General features: G+C 33.4%; 1 protein-coding gene across 1 annotated transcript in view; it reads left to right on the forward strand.

The window, feature by feature from the left end:
- LOC129231757 (caveolin-3-like) overlaps positions 1 to 20,208 on the forward strand; it is a 37,841-nt gene extending 17,633 nt beyond the window's left edge. The window contains exons 2-4 of the mRNA XM_054866121.1: positions 9,776 to 10,107; positions 15,540 to 15,782; positions 19,986 to 20,208. Coding sequence (XP_054722096.1) covers positions 9,814 to 10,107; positions 15,540 to 15,782; positions 19,986 to 20,093 — 645 coding nt within the window. The 5' untranslated portion in view covers positions 9,776 to 9,813 and the 3' untranslated portion in view covers positions 20,094 to 20,208. The remainder of the gene's footprint in view (positions 1 to 9,775; positions 10,108 to 15,539; positions 15,783 to 19,985) is intronic.
- The last annotated feature ends 211 nt before the right edge of the window (positions 20,209 to 20,419 follow it).

Here is a 20,419-nt window from a genome sequence, read left to right on the forward strand (position 1 = left end):
CATGTCAACAGGAAATAATAATTTAGGCACTTAATGATTAGTAAACAAAATAATTATTTGTGTTTTCGTATTTAATGTTAAAGTTAATTAATGTCTTATATATATATAATGTAAGGCTGTGTGGGGCAAAGTGAAAATTATTAATTTATATAATTGATTCCAACCAGAAAATAACTACCTCTAGCCATTTTTAAAATTTAATTCTGATATTGCAATATTTTGTGGTGTATCGAAAATATATTTTTTTAATTAAAAAATTATACATTTCTTGTTTGCAATTTAACTATTGATTGAGATCTACTGATGTTCAGAGCAATATTTACTCATTTATTCTTCGACATGTTTTGATTTTAAATATTTAGTCGTTATCAATTCGTCATGTGCGTGAGGGGAACCCGAATGGATCAATGTGAATAGTTTATTTTTTTAAAACCTATTTATTGAATTATTTGCATATTAATTAATTAATTAACACATTTATTCATTATACAGTGGCTCCCAAAAGTGTTCGTACACTTGCGATTTTCAATGAAATACGCCCCTATTCATTGGTAAAGATTAATATTATGGAATGGGTATTTAATTATAAGATCTATAATCTATTGTCTACAAAACTATATCAAACTTTTTAATAACATAATAAAACTTGCTTTTTAAGAAATAAATAATCAAAAAGTGCCAGAAACTTGATCTCACAAAAGTCTTTGTACTCTTTGAAAAAATATCAAAAAAATTAGTAAATAATCTAACTTTTTACTAAGTTATTATTTATTAGAGTATCATGCAGTATTAAGAACAGCTTTTAAACGTCTGGGAATAAATTTCATTGCTTTTTCTTTATTTTTTAACGAAATTTCTGAGTAGGTGTCCAACCGTATTTCGAGTCTTACTGTTTCTAGTTCGCTTTTCATTCCAATGCTATATTTTCGTAATCTAGCCTCCAGATTTCTCTAAGTGTGTTACATTAAGTTTAAATCTAGCGATTGAGGAGATATTTCTAAGCTTAAGGACAATTTTTGAGGCACCAGAAGCAAACGTTGAAGAATACTTTGTGTTTCTTATCGTTATCTTGATTAAAAAAAAAGAAAAAAAAAAGTTGTTTCAGAAAACCAAATTTTGGGCTAATAGTTTAAAATTGTTTTTTTAAACATTTAAATGAACAGCATGATTCATGTTCCTCAAAAAATTCCAAACTAACAAGCCCTAATGCTGATATGCACCCTAACACAAGAACACCTTCACCGTCTTGATTAACTGATCCCAACGAAGTTCTTAAGATTAAATTCCTCTTTTTTTTCTTCTATACATAATTTATACAACAATTTAATCAAAAATGTTAAATTTATTTTCATCTCTAAGTAAGTCGTTATTCCAAAGCGTTTTGAGCTTTTTTATCATTGATTTTGCGACGGAAAGCGTAAGCTTTCTGTTTTTTCCCACGAACATGAAAATTTCTGCAGAAAAAGGTCCCATCTAATCCAGCTATTCAGAGAACTTTGCGAACGATTTTAGTTGAAAATTAAACGTAAAATGTTTCATTAAACTCTAGAGAAACTTTTACAGCACTCAAATGTGAATTTTTTATAATTTTTTTAACTGTAAATCTCCGATCACTTTTTGTTAACTTTGCCAGTTGACCTTTTTTTACCTTGTTTTCGATCCGATTCTTTTCTTTAAAGCATTTTATCAAGCACTTTACTATAGAATGAAATAAATTAACTAATTTAGAGACATTTTAAACCAATTTACCGCTACTGTGAGGAAAAAAATCAAATTTCAAACGGTGTTTGTTGTTTTTTACGAATACCAGCCATTTTAAAATAATAGCAGAATATTAGGGAATAAATAAACAAAAAATTAAAGCGAAATGACTTTACAGTGTCAACACAATGCAAAAATAATAATAATAAAAGACATGTGATAATTTTAATCAGGAATTTATTCGAAAATATTGCAGTTTATGATGACTTTTGTGTTTCTCTGTCTCTTCGTTTTTTTGACAAATTAAAAAAAAAATCACGCAATATTTTGGCAACACTACTGAGTTTTATTAAGAATGGCATAGGAATGATGTGAAAAAAAAATTGGACTTCATATTCGAATTCATTTTCGCGTTATTTTAGTTTTATTACAAAATTTCAAGGTGTACGAACACTTTTGGGAGCCACTGTACATTCACTTATTTATTCATTATTTATTCATTCAATCGCTTATTTTTTGTTCATTCTCTAATTTTATTCACCCATTTATTTACTAATTTATAAGTTAATTAATTCATTTACTCAATTATTGTTTCATTTATTTATTCATTTGTAGAAAAATACTTTTAATAACCAACTAGAAAATAGTTCATTGGAAAAATATTTTTATTATTACTTTATTCCATGTATGGGGAGAACTAAGTGATAATTTTCCTTTTTTTATTTGAAGTTATAATTTTTTACGTCAAAATTAAAAAAAAAAAACATATTTAAGTTATATTAGGAAATATGTTGCTCTCTTTATGTACTGCGATTTTCAAAACAGTTATTAAACTTAAATGACTTTAACCAAATTATCTAATATTTTCATTTTTAAAAGCGAAAGTTATCTTAACTATTCACTTTACATGACTCCCTCCTTCCCCCTATATACGTTATAATGACATATATTCAATACAGAATCGTTCCCTTCACGGTTTAAAAGTCCAAGAACATTTATTTTTAGCTCAAAACTTTTTTCTATTTTAGAGTAAAAGAATTAAAGAGCAAATTTAGGCAAGTTAGAGAAAATTTTTTGATGTAAAAGTTTATTCCGGTATATTTGTTTTTTATGCTTTGAGTTTCATTCGTGGGTAACCTTTGGTCCACTTGATTATCCCTACGTATATGTATAAATTTATATGTAGTTTAATGTATAGGGTCAATCTATATTATAAATGTATATATGGGTCATTCTCCAGAAAACGTAACTTTTGAACGCAAATATTTTTCGATTTCGAAACCTTTTGTTTTCTTTTTTTTTTCATTCTTACGTGAAAGAGTTACCTACTAGAAGTAACCATGAACAATGGTCCAGCTAAGTTCCAATTATTTTACTGATAAATAAAAAAAAAATAAAAAAATGTCTTGTTCATGGAAATAAAAAAAAAAGAAAAATCATTAAATATTTAAAAATTGAGGTCAATTTAATATTAAAGCAGTAATTTTGTTAGTTGTGCAAACAATCAGCTATTTTAATGATTAGTGGGAATATAATATTAAGCTCTCTTAATTAAAGCATGGCTTAATTAATAGTTTCAAATGTATGTTAAAAAATACTATTTAGTAAATTTGAGGCAATTTATAATTTTGGTGGAATGCCTATTATTGATGTATTTCCCCTCCATCAGTTATTTTCACCTCAGAAATAATGACATTGATAAGGTCTGTCACGGAGGTGAGATTCACGAAGGTGAGGATCTTTCCATTAATATAGGCCTAATAGATACATTTTTCATGGAAAATTATTTTTTCTTCGTTGCTACAATCTGCACATGGTAAGCATATGAAAACATGTTCACTTCTTGTTTTACGTTTATTTACATCCCTGAAATTCAAGTTTACGGTGGTGAGAAGTTAGAATAACCACACTAAGTTTTTAAAGCAAAATCTTCTTGTTTTCGAGAAAAATTTCACAACTTTAACTATGGCTGAAAATAAACAAGGGGGCTTGTATCATGCGAAATAAAATTTGATGTCATTACTGCCACGTGTTAATGAGGAATGGCATTTTGTGTTTAGGTAACGGAGGTGAGAATTTATCGTGTGACATAACTCCTTGTCCTTCAAAAACGAACTAAAACACAATATTAAAAAATTAAATATACTTTAACAATTAGTATTTGAGACACTTGTGAAAGGAATGATAAATAAGTATTTACTTTTAATTAAACAAACTTTTAATTAAATAAGTTATTAAGCAACACAAAGAGTCACACAAAGTGTGTGACATGCCACGGAGGTGAGAATTCACATGTTGTGAATCAAAAATATACTAAAATAAAAATTATTATTGAAAAATTGTTGGCAGGTTTAAATAGATATATTTTTGATGAAATTAAAAATCATTGTTAAATTAATTGTTCCCTAAAGTTTTTACTGTAAAAGTCATGTGACAGAAAAGTTACTTTTTGAAGAATGACCCATATATATATATATATATATATATATATATATATATATATATATATATATATATATATATATATATATATATATATATATATATATATATATATATATATATATATATATCAGGGGTAATTTGATACCGGAACACCGTTCGAGTAAAGCTTTTCTAAAATAATAATAAAAAAAATTCATTCTCATTAAAGTAATCATGACTCGATTCGAATGCCATTTCGATTCTGGGAAATTTAAAAATTCACCCCAATGTATACATATGTACGCAAACACACATGTACAGGATGTCCCAAAACGACCGCATAATTTCTGCACAGCTAGATTTATCTTTGGGAGTACCGAAAAACTGCCGTAAGAAGCGTTCCTGCACGATCCATAGTTAACGAAAATGAGCTGATGTGTGCATCACATGACTTCCTTTTACTCAAATTTAATGTCATTTAGCCATTATTGGCAATTTTAATGTGATTCAATTGTTTATTCTCTAATTATCACCAACAGTGGCCTAATTGAAACCAAATTTAAAATTAAAAAAAAAAATCCGCCAAATTTGTCGCCAAGTTGTCGAAAAAAACTTGGCGACCAAAAGACTGGCGATATATCGCCAATTGTCCGCCAATTTATAACACCACTTGAGTTTACATCGAAATTAACAATGATTTCCCCCCAAAAAGGGGCAGAGAACCCTCTTAGGGGCACCCGAATGCAACCAGAAAGGGAGGTGCACAGCTAGACCCCACCAAGAGTCTAAGTACCAAATTTCAACGTTTTAGGACCTTCCGTTCTTGAGTTATGCGACACACATACACACATATGCACATACATACGTGCATACAGACGTCACGAGAAAACTCGTTGTAATTAACTCGGGGAGCGTCAAAATGGATATTTCGGGTGTCTGTACGTTCCTAGGCGTATATCCACGTGTGATCGGGTTGAAAAATAAACTCAACATTCATTCGGGGGTGAGCAAAATGGAAATTAAGGCCGATTTTTGAGTGAAAATTTTTTCGCGAATACAATACTTCCTTTTTTGTAAAAGGAAGTAAAAATACGAAGAACAAAGTATGACGTCACTGCCGTTGTAAGGAAAAAACGCTTTATTGGACATATCAACAACAGTATTTGCATATCTTCCCAGACTATAGTGTTTAAAACGTCATTACACGCATTTGTTGTTATACGTAATGTACGTATACTGCTGTTCATATGTTCAATAAGTGTTTTTTCTCGCACCAGCAGTGACGTCATGCTTTGTTTTTTGTATTTTTCTCGTAAACTATGAATCGTACAGGAACGCTTCTGTGGGCAGTTTTGAATACGTATACTGCTGTTCATATGTTCAATAAGTGTTTTTTCTCGCACCAGCAGTGACGTCATTCTTTGTTTTTTGTATTTTTCTCGTAAACTATGAATCGTACAGGAACGCTTCTGTGGGCAGTTTTGAATACGTATACTGCTGTTCATATGTTCAATAAGTGTTTTTCTCGCACCAGCAGTGACGTCATATTTTGTTTTTTGTATTTTTCTCGTAAACTATGAATCGTACAGGAACGCTTCTGTGGGCAGTTTTGAATACGTATACTGCTGTTCATATGTTCAATAAGTGTTTTTTCTCGCACCAGCAGTGACGTCATTCTTTGTTTTTTGTATTTTTCTCGTAAACTATGAATCGTACAGGAACGCTTCTGTGGGCAGTTTTGAATACGTATACTGCTGTTCATATGTTCAATAAGTGTTTTTTCTCGCACCAGCAGTGACGTCATTCTTTGTTTTTTGTATTTTTCTCGTAAACTATGAATCGTACAGGAACGCTTCTGTGGGCAGTTTTGAATTCGTATACTGCTGTTCATATGTTCAATAAGTGTTTTTCTCGCACCAGCAGTGACGTCATATTTTGTTTTTTGTATTTTTCTCGTAAACTATGAATCGTACAGGAACGCTTCTGTGGGCAGTTTTGAATACGTATACTGCTGTTCATATGTTCATTAAGTGTTTTTTCTCGCACCAGCAGTGACGTCATTCTTTGTTTTTTGTATTTTTCTCGTAAACTATGAATCGTACAGGAACGCTTCTGTGGGCAGTTTTGAATACGTATACTGCTGTTCATATGTTCAATAAGTGTTTTTCTCGCACCAGCAGTGACGTCATATTTTGTTTTTTGTATTTTTCTCGTAAACTATGAATCGTACAGGAACGCTTCTGTGGGCAGTTTTGAATACGTATACTGCTGTTCATATGTTCAATAAGTGTTTTTCTCGCACCAGCAGTGACGTCATATTTTGTTTTTTGTATTTTTCTCGTAAACTATGAATCGTACAGGAACGCTTCTGTGGGCAGTTTTGAATACGTATACTGCTGTTCATATGTTCAATGAGTGTTTTTCTCGCACCAGCAGTGACGTCATATTTTGTTTTTTGTATTTTTCTCGTAAACTATGAATCGTACAGGAACGCTTCTGTGGGCAGTTTTGAATACGTATACTGCTGTTCATATGTTCAATAAGTGTTTTTCTCGCACCAGCAGTGACGTCATATTTTGTTTTTTGTATTTTTCTCGTAAACTATGAATCGTACAGGAACGCTTCTGTGGGCAGTTTTGAATACGTATACTGCTGTTCATATGTTCATTAAGTGTTTTTTCTCGCACCAGCAGTGACGTCATTCTTTGTTTTTTGTATTTTTCTCGTAAACTATGAATCGTACAGGAACGCTTCTGTGGGCAGTTTTGAATACGTATACTGCTGTTCATATGTTCAATAAGTGTTTTTTCTCGCACCAGCAGTGACGTCATATTTTGTTTTTTGTATTTTTCTCGTAAACTATGAATCGTACAGGAACGCTTCTGTGGGCAGTTTTGAATACGTATACTGCTGTTCATATGTTCAATGAGTGTTTTTCTCGCACCAGCAGTGACGTCATATTTTGTTTTTTGTATTTTTCTCGTAAACTATGAATCGTACAGGAACGCTTCTGTGGGCAGTTTTGAATACGTATACTGCTGTTCATATGTTCAATAAGTGTTTTTCTCGCACCAGCAGTGACGTCATATTTTGTTTTTTGTATTTTTCTCGTAAACTATGAATCGTACAGGAACGCTTCTGCGGGCAGTTTTGAATACTCCCAACAAAGAATCTAGCTGTGCAGAGTTTATGTGGTCGTTTTGGAACACCCTGTGTACGTACTGTATGCACACACACAGACACAAATCATAATCAACAAAATTCACAAATTTATAAAAGTTTTTTTTCTTAGTTTTTTTCCTGCTTTTGAATGAAGAAAAAATAGCCCCCCCCACACACACAAATAGCCTCTGAAACTTCAAAGCTTCATCAGGGACATAAGCGGAATTCTAATTGAACAGCTCTTTAATAGAATGTTGTTCACAGCTGCAGGAGCTGAGTTTTCTCTTTGTAACTGTCTCACTTTAAGCTGAGCCGCAGTTAACAATTGATCCTTTGTTTTCGATATCTTGAAATGCAATACTTAAGTACTTACTACGCTGTTTCACGACTCCGCCGGAATATCGTAGGAAAGAAAAAAATCAAACGCACCCAGAAATTAAAATGTAAACATATCTTACATGAGCGATTACCTAAGTGCAAAACATTGAAAAATGGAGAGCACAAAAGTGAAACAATATTGTTTTTTCATTTAGAAGAAAACCCATATCAATAATGGCTTTTGCTGCTCGTAAATGCATGTGTATTTGCATATAAGCAGTGCTCACAAACCTTAAAATTAGTAATTACTCTTCACAGAACAATTTTTCGGTTATGTAATACAGTCTAACTCGCTTATAACGAGCCCTGATTTAACAAGAACCCGGTTTTAACGAGGAAATCAAAAATATTTGTTTGTATAATGTTAAGTCTATGGGAGTAAATTTCGCTTTTAACGAGCAAACCCCGCTTAAAGTGAGCAATATTTTTGAGATTCATAAAATTTCTATTGATTTCTATCAAAATAATGAGTCTTAAAACAAGTGATGATGGAATTTTATTTTAATTTGTAGTTAGAGACGCATTGAAAAATTACATATTTGTTGACATCGATGTTATCACATCCGAGATACTTATTTCCGATTATATTGTACCTTAAATTCAAGCTAATTCAAATGAAAAAATCAATGAAAGCGGCGACGATAGCGAAAATTGTGAAGAATTCGAATATGAACTGCCATCAACATACACTGTCTTTTGAGATGCAAAAAAACTGCAGCTGTTTTTTGAAGTCAATGGCGAAACTGACGTTGTTTTGGCCAATGAATATTCCTCAAAAAGCATATTAACGCAAGAAAGAGACAATTGGAGAGTTCAAAGAAATCAACCAACTTCTTTGGCATTACAGAGAAATTGAAAACAAGGAAAGCAAATATATAAAAGTTTTAAAAAATTTTCCACGAACTCGTTTTTTACGAGCATTCGGTTATAACGAGCAAATATCGTGGTCCCTTCTCCCTCGTTAAAAGCAAGTTCGATTGTATTTGTAATTTTAGAATAGACTGTTTAACATCTTCTCATATTTTCTTTAAAAAATATAGAATGATGAATGTAATGGTCATAAGATGATTCGCTTTTGATACCGATTCTAAAAGCTTCAATAATAATTTGATTGTTGTTTTAAAAATACCACTATATTAGTGAAATATTGAACTCATTTTATGGTTAAAGGTTGAACCAATTTCTAAGCATTTCTCAGCCAAAGTTAATTATAGGAAAGTTGCTAAAATGATAAAATGGCAGGGTCTGTTCCGGACAAAAGTCTTTAGATTTTCAACTAAGGGCTCAAATGACCAAATAATTTATTTTCAACAGAAAACGATATTAAAAATGGAGATTTCATACTCAATATATATCAGTGCTTGTCATCATTTACAACGCTTTCTATCTTACTTACTGTCGTTTTGTCTCTCTTATATATCTTTTCTCTACAAAGTTAAATGTTTTTGGCAATTCTAAGAGATATTTATAAATGTATACCTGTAGCTTCAGGTGGTTTTTTCCTTAATAAAAATTATTATATAGTTATCGGTTTTATATTTTAATATATATTTGTTTAATAAAATAAATTTTGTTCTGGAAAATAATTTGACACGATCATTATTTAAATATGGATTCGTTTTAAAGAATCACGCATTTTTGTGTGAGGAAATAAATCACTTTGACTGAAAGCAAACACTTTTTTATTTTTTATTTTGATTAATTGAAATGCTATATTACAACTGCACTGTTTGGAACTGCTGTGAACCAAACTATGTTAATGGATTTGTTATCATAATTTTGTATTTGTATATAAAAGTACCCAAACTTTTAAACACAAATAAAATATTGTAATGACTTCCCATAAAACGCGAGAAAACATAACAAGCAATTTATCTCTTGAATGAAAAGTCACACCCGGCAAACAAAAATGCATCAATTGCTTAATATAATTCTGGAGGGCATTTATTTTGAAACAGACGTCAAGTTTTATGAACCGACACACTATCACCCAGTAACTTTCTTAAACATTGAATACAATTATTTCTCAGGAGAGTTATCAGATAAAAACAAATCAGATTTTATCATTCCAAATTTACGATATTGTTCTTATTTATTCACCTGCTTTCAGGTTTATCATCTCTTTCCAAATTGAATATTTATCAAACTATGGATACCGGTCGAGATAAGACATCTATCAAAGGATCTCAAACCAACGTTGCAGAATCTAGTCAGCCACTCTTAGAAACCATGGGAGGAGGTGATGGAGGCAAAGGGAATACCCCGGAAAAAGAAAGAATTGAAATTGAATCCGTCATTCAAAAGGGATCCAGCAAAGATATCAACGAGCAAGAAACTGATGGAGAAAAACGAAGACTTCGTCCACTTACTTGCATTGATAGTTTTACCATGAGCATGAATCTATTGGACAGAGATGCAATCCATATCAACGACCACATTAATGTAAGTTTAAACTTTTTTAGTACAATTCAGTTCATGCTAATAAAATTATGACTCATTCAGGACTTAGTTTCCTTGGGTGCTCACAAGAACTCAGTTCCCATACTTTTCAATTGTATGGAATTATTATACATTAGATAGAATTCAGACTATCTTCTGTGTTATTAATTTCTGTTCGCATGTGTGTGTTTGTGTACCCGTAACCCTATCTCCTCTAGACTGGCTATATCTAGCAAGTCAATACTGGTACCGTTGGATGCAAGGCATCCAGGAGAAGCCATTCTGCCCTTTCTCACCCTTCTAAACTTTAAGGGGGCCGGACATCTAGGGGTAAAATCATCAATTGTCACCTGCCGTCAGCGGCATTGTGTAACAAAAGTTGAATGGGGTCGGCGAGCAGGGAACAGAGTCCCTAATCAAACCTGTGCACGTCTGTGTGTGTGTGTGTCTGTTACCCTGTTACCCCTATTATCAGTCTCCTCTGGACTGGTAATGTCTACCAGGTCAATAATGGTACCTTTGGATGCATGACATCCATGGGTAAAAAAAATTAAACTCATCAACTTTCACCCATCGTAAGCGGCATTGAGCCACCGCAGATGGCGAACGGAGGTTAGCCGAGCGAAGCCAGGGGGGAGATCCTCCTAGTTTATACTATTAAAACCTGTAAGGACTGTCTGTGTTTGTGTCGATAACCCTTCTCCTCCGTATTGGTAATGTCTGTCAAGTCAATAGTGTTACTTTTGGATACTGAACGTCCAGGGGTAAAAACATTAATGTCATCAATTGCCACCCGCCGCAGGTGGCATTGAGCTACCGCAGATATTACTATTGCAAAAGTTTCTATTGCAGTATGAACTTTAGGTGAAACTATACATGAAATTCAAATGGGCATAAAAATTAATAAAACTAACCTGGAAACTCTTCTTTGAAATATATTGCTTGAACTCCCGAAAAAATATTTTTCGGAATTTCGTTTTTGACAAAGTTTTGTTACTTAGAAAAAAGTTTCATGAAGTCCAAATGTATGCAAAACCAATTACTGTGATGAAGTGTGACAAGATAAAATGGGTAAAAAAGTAAAAAATCCATCTGCATATTTCCGTAAAAGGGAGGCGTATTAATTCTTCACCTCCTTCCCCTTTTCTTTTACTTAGACGTTTTCTCTACAATGTATGATTCTGGAAAATCTGAAATTTAGTTTTGAACTTTACTTCTAGGGATTGAGATCCCTATTCTTTTCCTAAATATTCTGTCCATTGTTTATTTCCATAGTAGGTTTACTTTCTGTTCGTGCTGGGGTTTTCAATCTCGCGGGATTTCGGGATTGTAAGGACTTGATTCTACTAAAAGTTCGATTTGATGTCAAATCGAAAACATTTTGCTTTTTGGGAAAGAAAGCTTTTGTATTTGAATTAGTAGTTTTCTCCAATTCCGTACACCAATTGTAGAGTATTGCAAAGTCACTTCCCAACTACTAGAAACTATCGTTTGATATGCAAAAATGTGCCCCTAAAAAGTGCAATGCGTCGTAACAAAACGTAGTACATATGGCGATGGGAAAGGATTTTTGAGCAAGAAAATATGCGTTGATGAAAGAACGGGCGGTGGCTCTGTTGCAGTTGGTTTTGCTGAAATGAAACAACTGCGGACATTTAGCTAAATATCCCCATAAACTTCATTGCCTTGTAAAAGAGGTTTTTCTTTTCTTATGATTTGATCAAAGACTGCAAGCTTTGGACAAAACGATCTCTATTTGTTTTGTGTGTAGCTATATCCAATTTAACTTGCATTGAGAATACCTTTACTGCTTCATTAATGTTTGTTATTGTATCAGTGCAGTTGATTGGTTTCACCAAGTCGCAGTTTCAGTAAAAGTTTTTGGATATATTCGCTTATTTTACCGAAAGAGACACTCAAAAACTTGAGCACCTAAAAGTAGTGCAGTCACACGAATCATCCTGTCTTTCATTCAAGTTTTTCTCGGCTCAGTATGAGTCTTGCCGAATATTGCAGATTGCTTTGCTAATTCATCAAACATAATTTTTAAGGTACCATCCCCATTTCTAATATTGATTTCACGGTGACAAAGCCATCACTAGGTACTCTTTACAGGCTTGAGATTGTAAATAATATTAAATTGTTCATTGCTTTCTTCTTCGGAAAAAACTATTGTGCACTTTTAGTAAGTTAAAGGCTTGAAAATTTAAGGAGTGCATCTCTTAAACTTACCGAAGCGTTTCAACATTGCATGAGGCTACGCCAGTGTGTTTTCAATCTATAATACATTTTATCATTTATTTTTTTGAAGCGCAATTTTCTGTGTTTCAAATTTTAGTGATGGTTTTCGAAAACGTTTATAATTTTTAAATTTTTTCAATTGCTGAATGTATGAAAACTGAAACCTCGAATCAGAGTACTGATTCATTCTCGGAATAATAAACTCTATTTTTATTGTGTTCTTAAATGTTACACCGTCCATCATATGAGACGCAAAGTTTTTCCTGCCCTTCTTGCAGATATAGTACGAAGAAGATGTTTCACATTTCCGATGATGCTTGTGAAAATATTCGTTTTATTAACTACAAAATTTGAAAAACGATTTCATGGAAAATTCTTGCGGGATTGAAAACCTTAGCGGGATTTTGCTCTCAACCCCACAGAATCAATCCCGCTAAATATCATGCAGGATCCCGCGGGATTGGGACAGGGATTTCGGGATGGGGACATTAATTTCTGCAATTGTTGAACTATTTTTACAATTTTTTGTTTAAATGTTAGATAAATTCGTTGAGTATAGTGTGCATTGTATTATTTAACGGTATTTTGCTGTACAAAAATCGTTTAACCGATTACTTTTTTTGCAATAGCATTCATTTCAAATCAACAAATTTCCTTTGAACACGTGAAAACGAAGGAGGGAAGACCCATCAAAATCCTTTGTCTATAACGACCCAAAATACTTCGTTTCTGAAATCTCGCAAATTGGAAATAAACACTCTGACCAGTCTCTTGCGGGTACAGAAAGGGGGAAGAGTTTTTCTTTCTTTTGTTCTAGCTTCTAATCCTCATATATCATACATTATATACTCATATATATATATTAGTAAAAATCACTGATAGAGTAACGCTCTGATGTCACATAAGGTCCACGGACAGAAGATCCACGTCAAGAAGGTCCGGTGGACAGAATATCCGAGAGACAGAAGATCTGGCGGACATGAGGTCCATCAGATATAGGGTCCGACGCATAAAAGATCCCGATAATTTGACAGCTAGGACATAAGGCCCAGTTTTGAAAAATTGTTTCAGAAACTTCTTGAGCTTAATTCATTAATGATTTTCCATTGAACCAAAGGTTATGCTTAAAATAATATTCTTAAAGTCGTTCATTGTTACATCAAACTCTATTCTCTTCCGTGTAGGTGGGAGATTGCTTCTTGCATTGGATTTAGGTGCTCAAATAAAACTGATTTAAAATTGTCTCAAAATGTCCCCAAACAGGCAGCTGCTTCACTCAAATGAAGAATAATTTTTCACCCGTCGTACCTTGACGGGTGATCCTCTACTTTATTTTAATAATCGCCGATTATTTTAAGTATTGCTCGTTTAACCTATATTTTCATTTATATACTTGTACTTTCCCTAATGATTTTCACTTCAAAATAGTTATTTTAGACATATTTTTAGCGCTCCGTGACAACTTTGCTATTTGTATTTAATGAACGTTTTTTTCCCCCATCAGAAAAGGATCATCATTATTACTCTCTTCATTTTCACGTCTGAATTATTCAAAAAAAAAAAAAAAAACATAGAAGAAAAATCATGATTTTGTTATAAGGTTTTGGAAGGTGTGTTGTTACTGTTTAAAGTTCTCCCAAAACTGGGAGGGGGGCATTGTCCCTCTGTGCCCCTCCTTCCATAAATCCGACCATGCTAACCTTTTAGCCTTAATTCCAGCTTTGCTGATTGAAAGGACCCTCGGCCATTTAAGTGACATTAGCAAAAACAACAACATGTAAAGATTTCAAAAACACACCTTTTGAGGATGTCCTAGTTTTGAACTAGAGCAACGAAATGTTTATCTTCAGTTTGATATATTACTTCTGAATTTACGTGGCATGTTTTCAACTTTTGTCGTAAAATTGCAATATCATTCTTAACCTCTATATGAAAATGACATAGAAATAAAAGAGTTTTTAATGACATAATACATTCGTGCACTGCAAGAGGAAAATAAAGTAAAATTCAAATTGGTTGATATGTAACTAGTCTACAATTTTGATCTCTCTCTTCTTCTCTAACATATGCAAGACTTTGCATTCAAGCGTTTTGTATTGGGCGGCTCTGGTGAGTTGAGCTCAATTTTGACAATGTTTACTTCTGTTTCGAGTAATACGATAGGGTAATTGGCACTAAGTTAAGTTGGGTTACTTTCTTAGTAATTATGCTGAAACATTTCCACTCAAATCCGTGCCAATAACACGCTTCTTTTTCACTGAACTCCCCAAATGTGGGTTAACATTATCAAGGTCAGAGTTTAATTAACCAGAGCCGCACTACAGTGGTTACGTTTATGACTTTACATGCATATGTGTAAAAAGTACATTGTATTTATATAAATCATTGGAAAATATCCTACTTTCATTTTTGAATTTTTTATGGAATGCACATGACTATATTACAAAAAAAAAAAAAAAAATCCTTATCATCACTTAAGAGTTAAAACTCTTTTAAAACTTGCTGACTAGTAAGTTATATTAGTTTATCACTAACAACGAGTTAGTATTCCTTTGACTTCTAATTCTAGATAAAATTTGAAGGGCCACGGGGAAGAATGATCATAGTCCACCATGCTCAAATTTCCCTCATTACGTTTTTAGCTTGAAATCTCGAATCGTTTCCAAGGTAGCTTCATTATTCCCTGTTAAAACTCACTCACTATGATGATTCTTGCTTGAATAATATTTCTCTTGAATACTGTCTGTAATAATCTACCTGTTCCCATAGATTAACCAGAGTTTTTTTTAGAATAATGGACTTTGATCGTTCCTCCCAGTTGCCCTTCATTTGGTTTAAACAGCTATAAGTTCTATGAAAAATTATCATAAAAGCTTTTTGCTACAATATGATTAAAGTGAAAAACAACGTAAATAAAGCACAAATATTGGAGAAGATACAGCATATAGCTATTTCAAGGCTACAATGGAGCCTCTTCATCAGTGCAGAAAGCTCACCAACAGAACCAAAAGTTCTCTCGCAACTTTTGGTTGTGTTGGTGAACTTTCTGCACTGATGAAGAGGCTCCATTGTAGCCTTGAAATAGCTATATGCTGTATCTTCTCCAATATTGGTGCTTTATTTACGTTGTTTTTCACTTTAATCAGCTATAAGTTCGTTCTTGCTCATTTCAAAATTTCCTTTCCTTTTTGTAGATAGCTTTCGAAGAGGTTCTAGCTGAACCTCGAGCGAACCAAAGTTTCGACCAAGTATGGAGGTTTGCTTATGTTCTCTTCGCTGGCACAAAACTGTGGGTGTACAAGGTTCTGGCTGCTGTGTGTGCGATGCCTTGTGGTCTTTTTTGGGGCCTGGTCTTTTCCTTACTTAGCATCGCTAGCGTCTGGATCATCACACCTGCTATGAGAATAGTAGACGTGCTCCTCCATATTATTAGAAGGGTAAGTTTAATTACTCCAAAATAATATGAAAACTGTCCGGTCATTTTGGGGGTCAATTGCTTCCCTGGCCATTGAAATTTGATGTTTCAAAATGTAATTGGACATGGTTTTTGCTGTTTGTTTTGGTATAATTTAACTTTAGTATGTATACCCTTTGCCCCAAGAACTCATTTTCGCCATCGAAAAAGCCAGGATAAAAAATTCCAAGAACGTTCTTAAACGTCTATAACATCAAGACTGATAAAAGTGATTGAAAAAAGGGGTATATTATTAATTACTAAAGTGTTTCAGAGCAAAATGCTCGTTGTCCTTTTTATTTTGTCCTGTTTTAACAATGACATTCTTTTATTCATCACGGCAAAACATTTATACTTTATTTTCATATGTTCTGCATTCCACAATGATTTTTAGCATAAAAAGGCATTTTGTGTATAAATTTCAATGAATATTTTCAGAAACTATTTTTTTTCCTGTGCAATTTTCTGCTTGTCTTTATAATTCTGACCACCACTGTATGAAGTAGCAGAAACAAAACACCGGAGAATGCTTTCCACAGCAGATTGTCAGTTACGTCACCAATTGTATTGTACTTATCGATAAACCAACAAAGAGATCGAGGAAGCCAATTGATAAGAAAATGCATTGATACTATCATCTCAAAGACGGAAATAATAACAAAATTATGTGAAAAAGCTGATTTTATAATTTTACTATGCTCACCAATTCATGAGTTATATATTTTTACATTCATGTGAAAATTTCACTTAGAACGAGTTAAAAAATCGAATTTAAAAGAAAAATCAACTTGAGATGCAAGGGTTAAGACAGAGGCGTCGCGAGGTCAAAACACTAACAAAGTTGAGTTTGCCGCGAGCCTCTCAGTTTTCTCTCTCTCTCTCTCTCAAAATAAAATAAAAAAAAAAAAAAAAAAATAAAATAAAAAAGATAAATTAATTTGAATTTTGACATCTTGAATTCAAATTCTGTTTTTCGCAATCACGAGTGTGTGTATGTAGGCGTGTGTGTTTGTGTGTGGGGGGTATGTGTGTTTGTGTGTAGGGCGTATGTGTATGTGTGTGTAGGCATGTGTGTTTGTGTCTGTGTGCTGGCATAAGTGTGTGGGTAGTTGTGTATATGAATGTGTGTGTGTGGGGGGGTATGTGTATGTGTGTGTAGGCATATGTGTTTGATGTCTGTGTGCCGGCATGAATGTGTGGGTAGTTGTGTGTATGTGTGTAGGTGTATGTGTGTGCATGTGTTTGTGTGTGTGTGTGTGCGTGTGTGTGTAGTTGTGTATATATGCGCGTGTGTGTAGGACATGGATGCAACCTGGAGACGGCTTTCGCTGTAGGAGCAGCATCGTGAGGACCCGGTCGACGGTGATGCTGCAGAAGATGGCGGTGGGAAAATAAAATCAAAGGACATCAAAACAGTCAAGTGAGAACAATAAGCAATCGTGATTGCTCAAAAAAATAAATAAATAAATTAAATTGAATAATAATAATGTGGAGAGAGAGCAGATCCAGAGTTTTTTGTTCAAGATAGGGACTTTACTAGACTATGAGTATACAAATCAAAGAATTATGGTACAGTAAACTCCCGATTATCCGCGGAATTGGGTGGCACAAGGGCCGCGGATAATAAAAATCGCGGATAACCGCAAAGAGACTAAAATATGGGACAAATCAGGTAAAAATTGTCCTATCTCAACTTCTTAACTGTATTGATGCACAACACTTTCTGCAAACAGTGAAAATATGTATAGAGTACAGTACAAATGTTTTGTATTTTTGCACAACCGAACTTAACATCAATAACAAACAAGTGTATGTACGATGAAGAACGCACAAAAATAATAATAATAATAAAATTAAATCAAATCAATCAATCAAGCAAAAACAACTGAGTGTAAATTTACAATTTTTCAAAAAAAAAAAAAAAAAAACAGCCACTGGTTTCACAGCTTTTTACTGCGAAAATACATGTTCGTGATTGTTGATTGATTCGCGGATAATCCGCCCCGCGGATAAACCGCTCGCAGATAATCGGGAGTCTACTGTATATGTGCGGAGGAAGAGCAATATGAGCTTTCAACCCTTTAAATGCGCTTCTGAAATGTATTGGATACTTTTCTGGTTTTAGAAAATTATTGAAACCTACACTTCGGCTGACCTTATTTAGGTAACGTTTACATATAATACATATTCTAAGCTATTTTTATGCAAATAAAACACAAATTCCAAGTTCCGATGTAAACTCGGATACTACCTGATCGATTTCGCTGAAATTTTCAGTTTGTCTCAGTTACTGATGGAAAGTTTATAGACCGTTTTGAAAATAAACTCGATGAATAGTTCTTTTTTTATTCTATATTTAATTTTTTGACACAAAAATGCATCTTTCCACTCGAAATAAATATCGTTTCGTTTCGATTTTTGTTTCATGCGAAAGAGCGGAAAAAATACATTTAAAAAAAATTTTCTACTTTTGGTGAAAAAGAACGGAGACGATTCATAAAAGAGGAAACAAGTTATAAGCATTTTAAGTAAAGAAAAATCAGTTTTTTCGACATTTGCATTTCTTCCATTTCGTTCAAATGTGGACACATAAAATTCTTTAACTGCTCTTAGGATATCCGATAGTGAATCCTTTAAAAATTTTCCTTTTTAGTTTTTTTTTTTGTTATTTAACGTTTATTTATTTGTTTCTAAGCGATTCTCGAAAAAATGTCCTGTGCGTAACGCTCAGTTTTTTATTTTTTCCAGCTAACCAAAGTCTTCAAAAATATTGCTGTTGGGGAATAAGACATACTTCAATATACTATTAAATCATAGCAGTTAATCCTATATTTAATTAATAGTTACTTGAATAAAATAAAAAACTTAGCGTTACGCACGGGACATTTTTTCGAGAATCGCCCGTGCGCAGCCTATGGTTATTATGTTTTGTAGTAAGTTACCGCCCTAAGCCAGGGCTAAGGCAAAAATACTTAAAATACACCACCAGCTCAATTATTCCATCCGAGGACTGCAGTTTCGTGCTTTTTAGCACTCATCAGCCCGGAATAGGAATCACATGAGCTAGAGGCGAAAAACTTCTTAAGGGAGCCAAGAGAGCCAAACAAACTGGTAGCTAATGTAGAATTAGCACACCAGATGAGTGACCGCAGCAATGGTGCGGTTCAACTCAAAGATTGATGGCAAAGCATGGTAACTTACTTCAAAAACTTACTTACTACAAAATACCATGATGATAGCCTGTTCGAATCATTTCTGTTTTTGGCATTAAGTTCTATCGATGAAGGCAAAGCTCCCATTCTTCTTAGATTAGCACTTACAGCTGGACAGCCAAAGACGTGTCTCGGTGTCCGCTGCGTATCCGGGCAGTTGTCACGAATTCGGTACCTTACCTGTCGATCTTCATGCCTCTGTGGTGTTTGGGTCTTATCCTGAATGGTTTTTGTGGTGATTCTATCCGCATTCATATTACAAAGCTAGTGTTTCGATGGAATTAATTTTTCTGTCAATAAAGATTTGGCTATTGCCTTAGCATCTTCGAGAGTAACGGTGTCATTGTCAAAATTTAAAATTCTGGCTTCTTTGGCTAATTTATCTGAATTCTCATTGCCTACAACTTATAATAGTTTACTGATAATAATACTTAGTAGCAATACATTTACAAACTTATTACTGAAAAAAATAATTATAAGTATTTACATATTTTTCAAAACTTATAATATGCTACAATACTATTAATATTACGAAGGGGATATGGAAACTGATCACATGGGCTCCTAGATGCTGGGTTCACAAGTGCCTTATGATCTACCTTAGAAGTAACTTGCAAAAAGGGTGAACTCTAAATTTAATAAAAAAATTCAAACATTGTCATAAATTTACTTGAATGTTCATACAATGGTTTGCAATATTTAAGTTTAACTTCGTAGTTAGTTTTGAATATGTTTTCACGAGAAAAATACTGTGATAAAATTACATGCAACACCAGATAAAACACCACAATTGCTACCACAGAAACATCAAATGGCTCATTGCTCTAAAAGACTGTCTAATAAGTCAGAATGGTACTGCTATTACTTGAGAACTTTTCAAGATTTTTTGCTTGTTGTTATCCTAGTAAAACATATCATGTTCACATGTGCCCCTCTTTCCCCGAAATGTTAATTTCGTTTGAAATATATTCTAGGTATGGGGTGGATTGGTTCGTGCTACCTTGGATCCCGTGTTCCAGTCGGCAGGATTACTAATTGCTGCCAAAAGGGAACAAGTACAACAGTCAGGACAAGAAGTTTAACCACCATTTCTTCTGTGAGACTGATTGATTTATGTTAGTTAATTCGCAGCTATGGTTCGTTGTGTAATGTAATTCACTTGCATATTGTTATAGTGTTGTAGGTTTACACGCAAAATATAATGAGTTGCTTTTTTACCATAATGATGGTTTCGAGAACAGTTATTTATACTGAATTTTGCTAAAGAAAGTAGGCTGTAATTTTACAACGAATAAAAGACAAGATTGTACATCATAACAAAATATTTTACGAGGATACAAGTTTATATGATTAAAATCTATTCTCCAGCCATATGATTTTAATGTTCGCCATTTTAAGGATATCGCAT

This window comes from Uloborus diversus, chromosome 10, assembly GCF_026930045.1.
Source record: "Uloborus diversus isolate 005 chromosome 10, Udiv.v.3.1, whole genome shotgun sequence".
Classification (NCBI taxonomy): Eukaryota; Metazoa; Arthropoda; class Arachnida; order Araneae; family Uloboridae; genus Uloborus; species Uloborus diversus.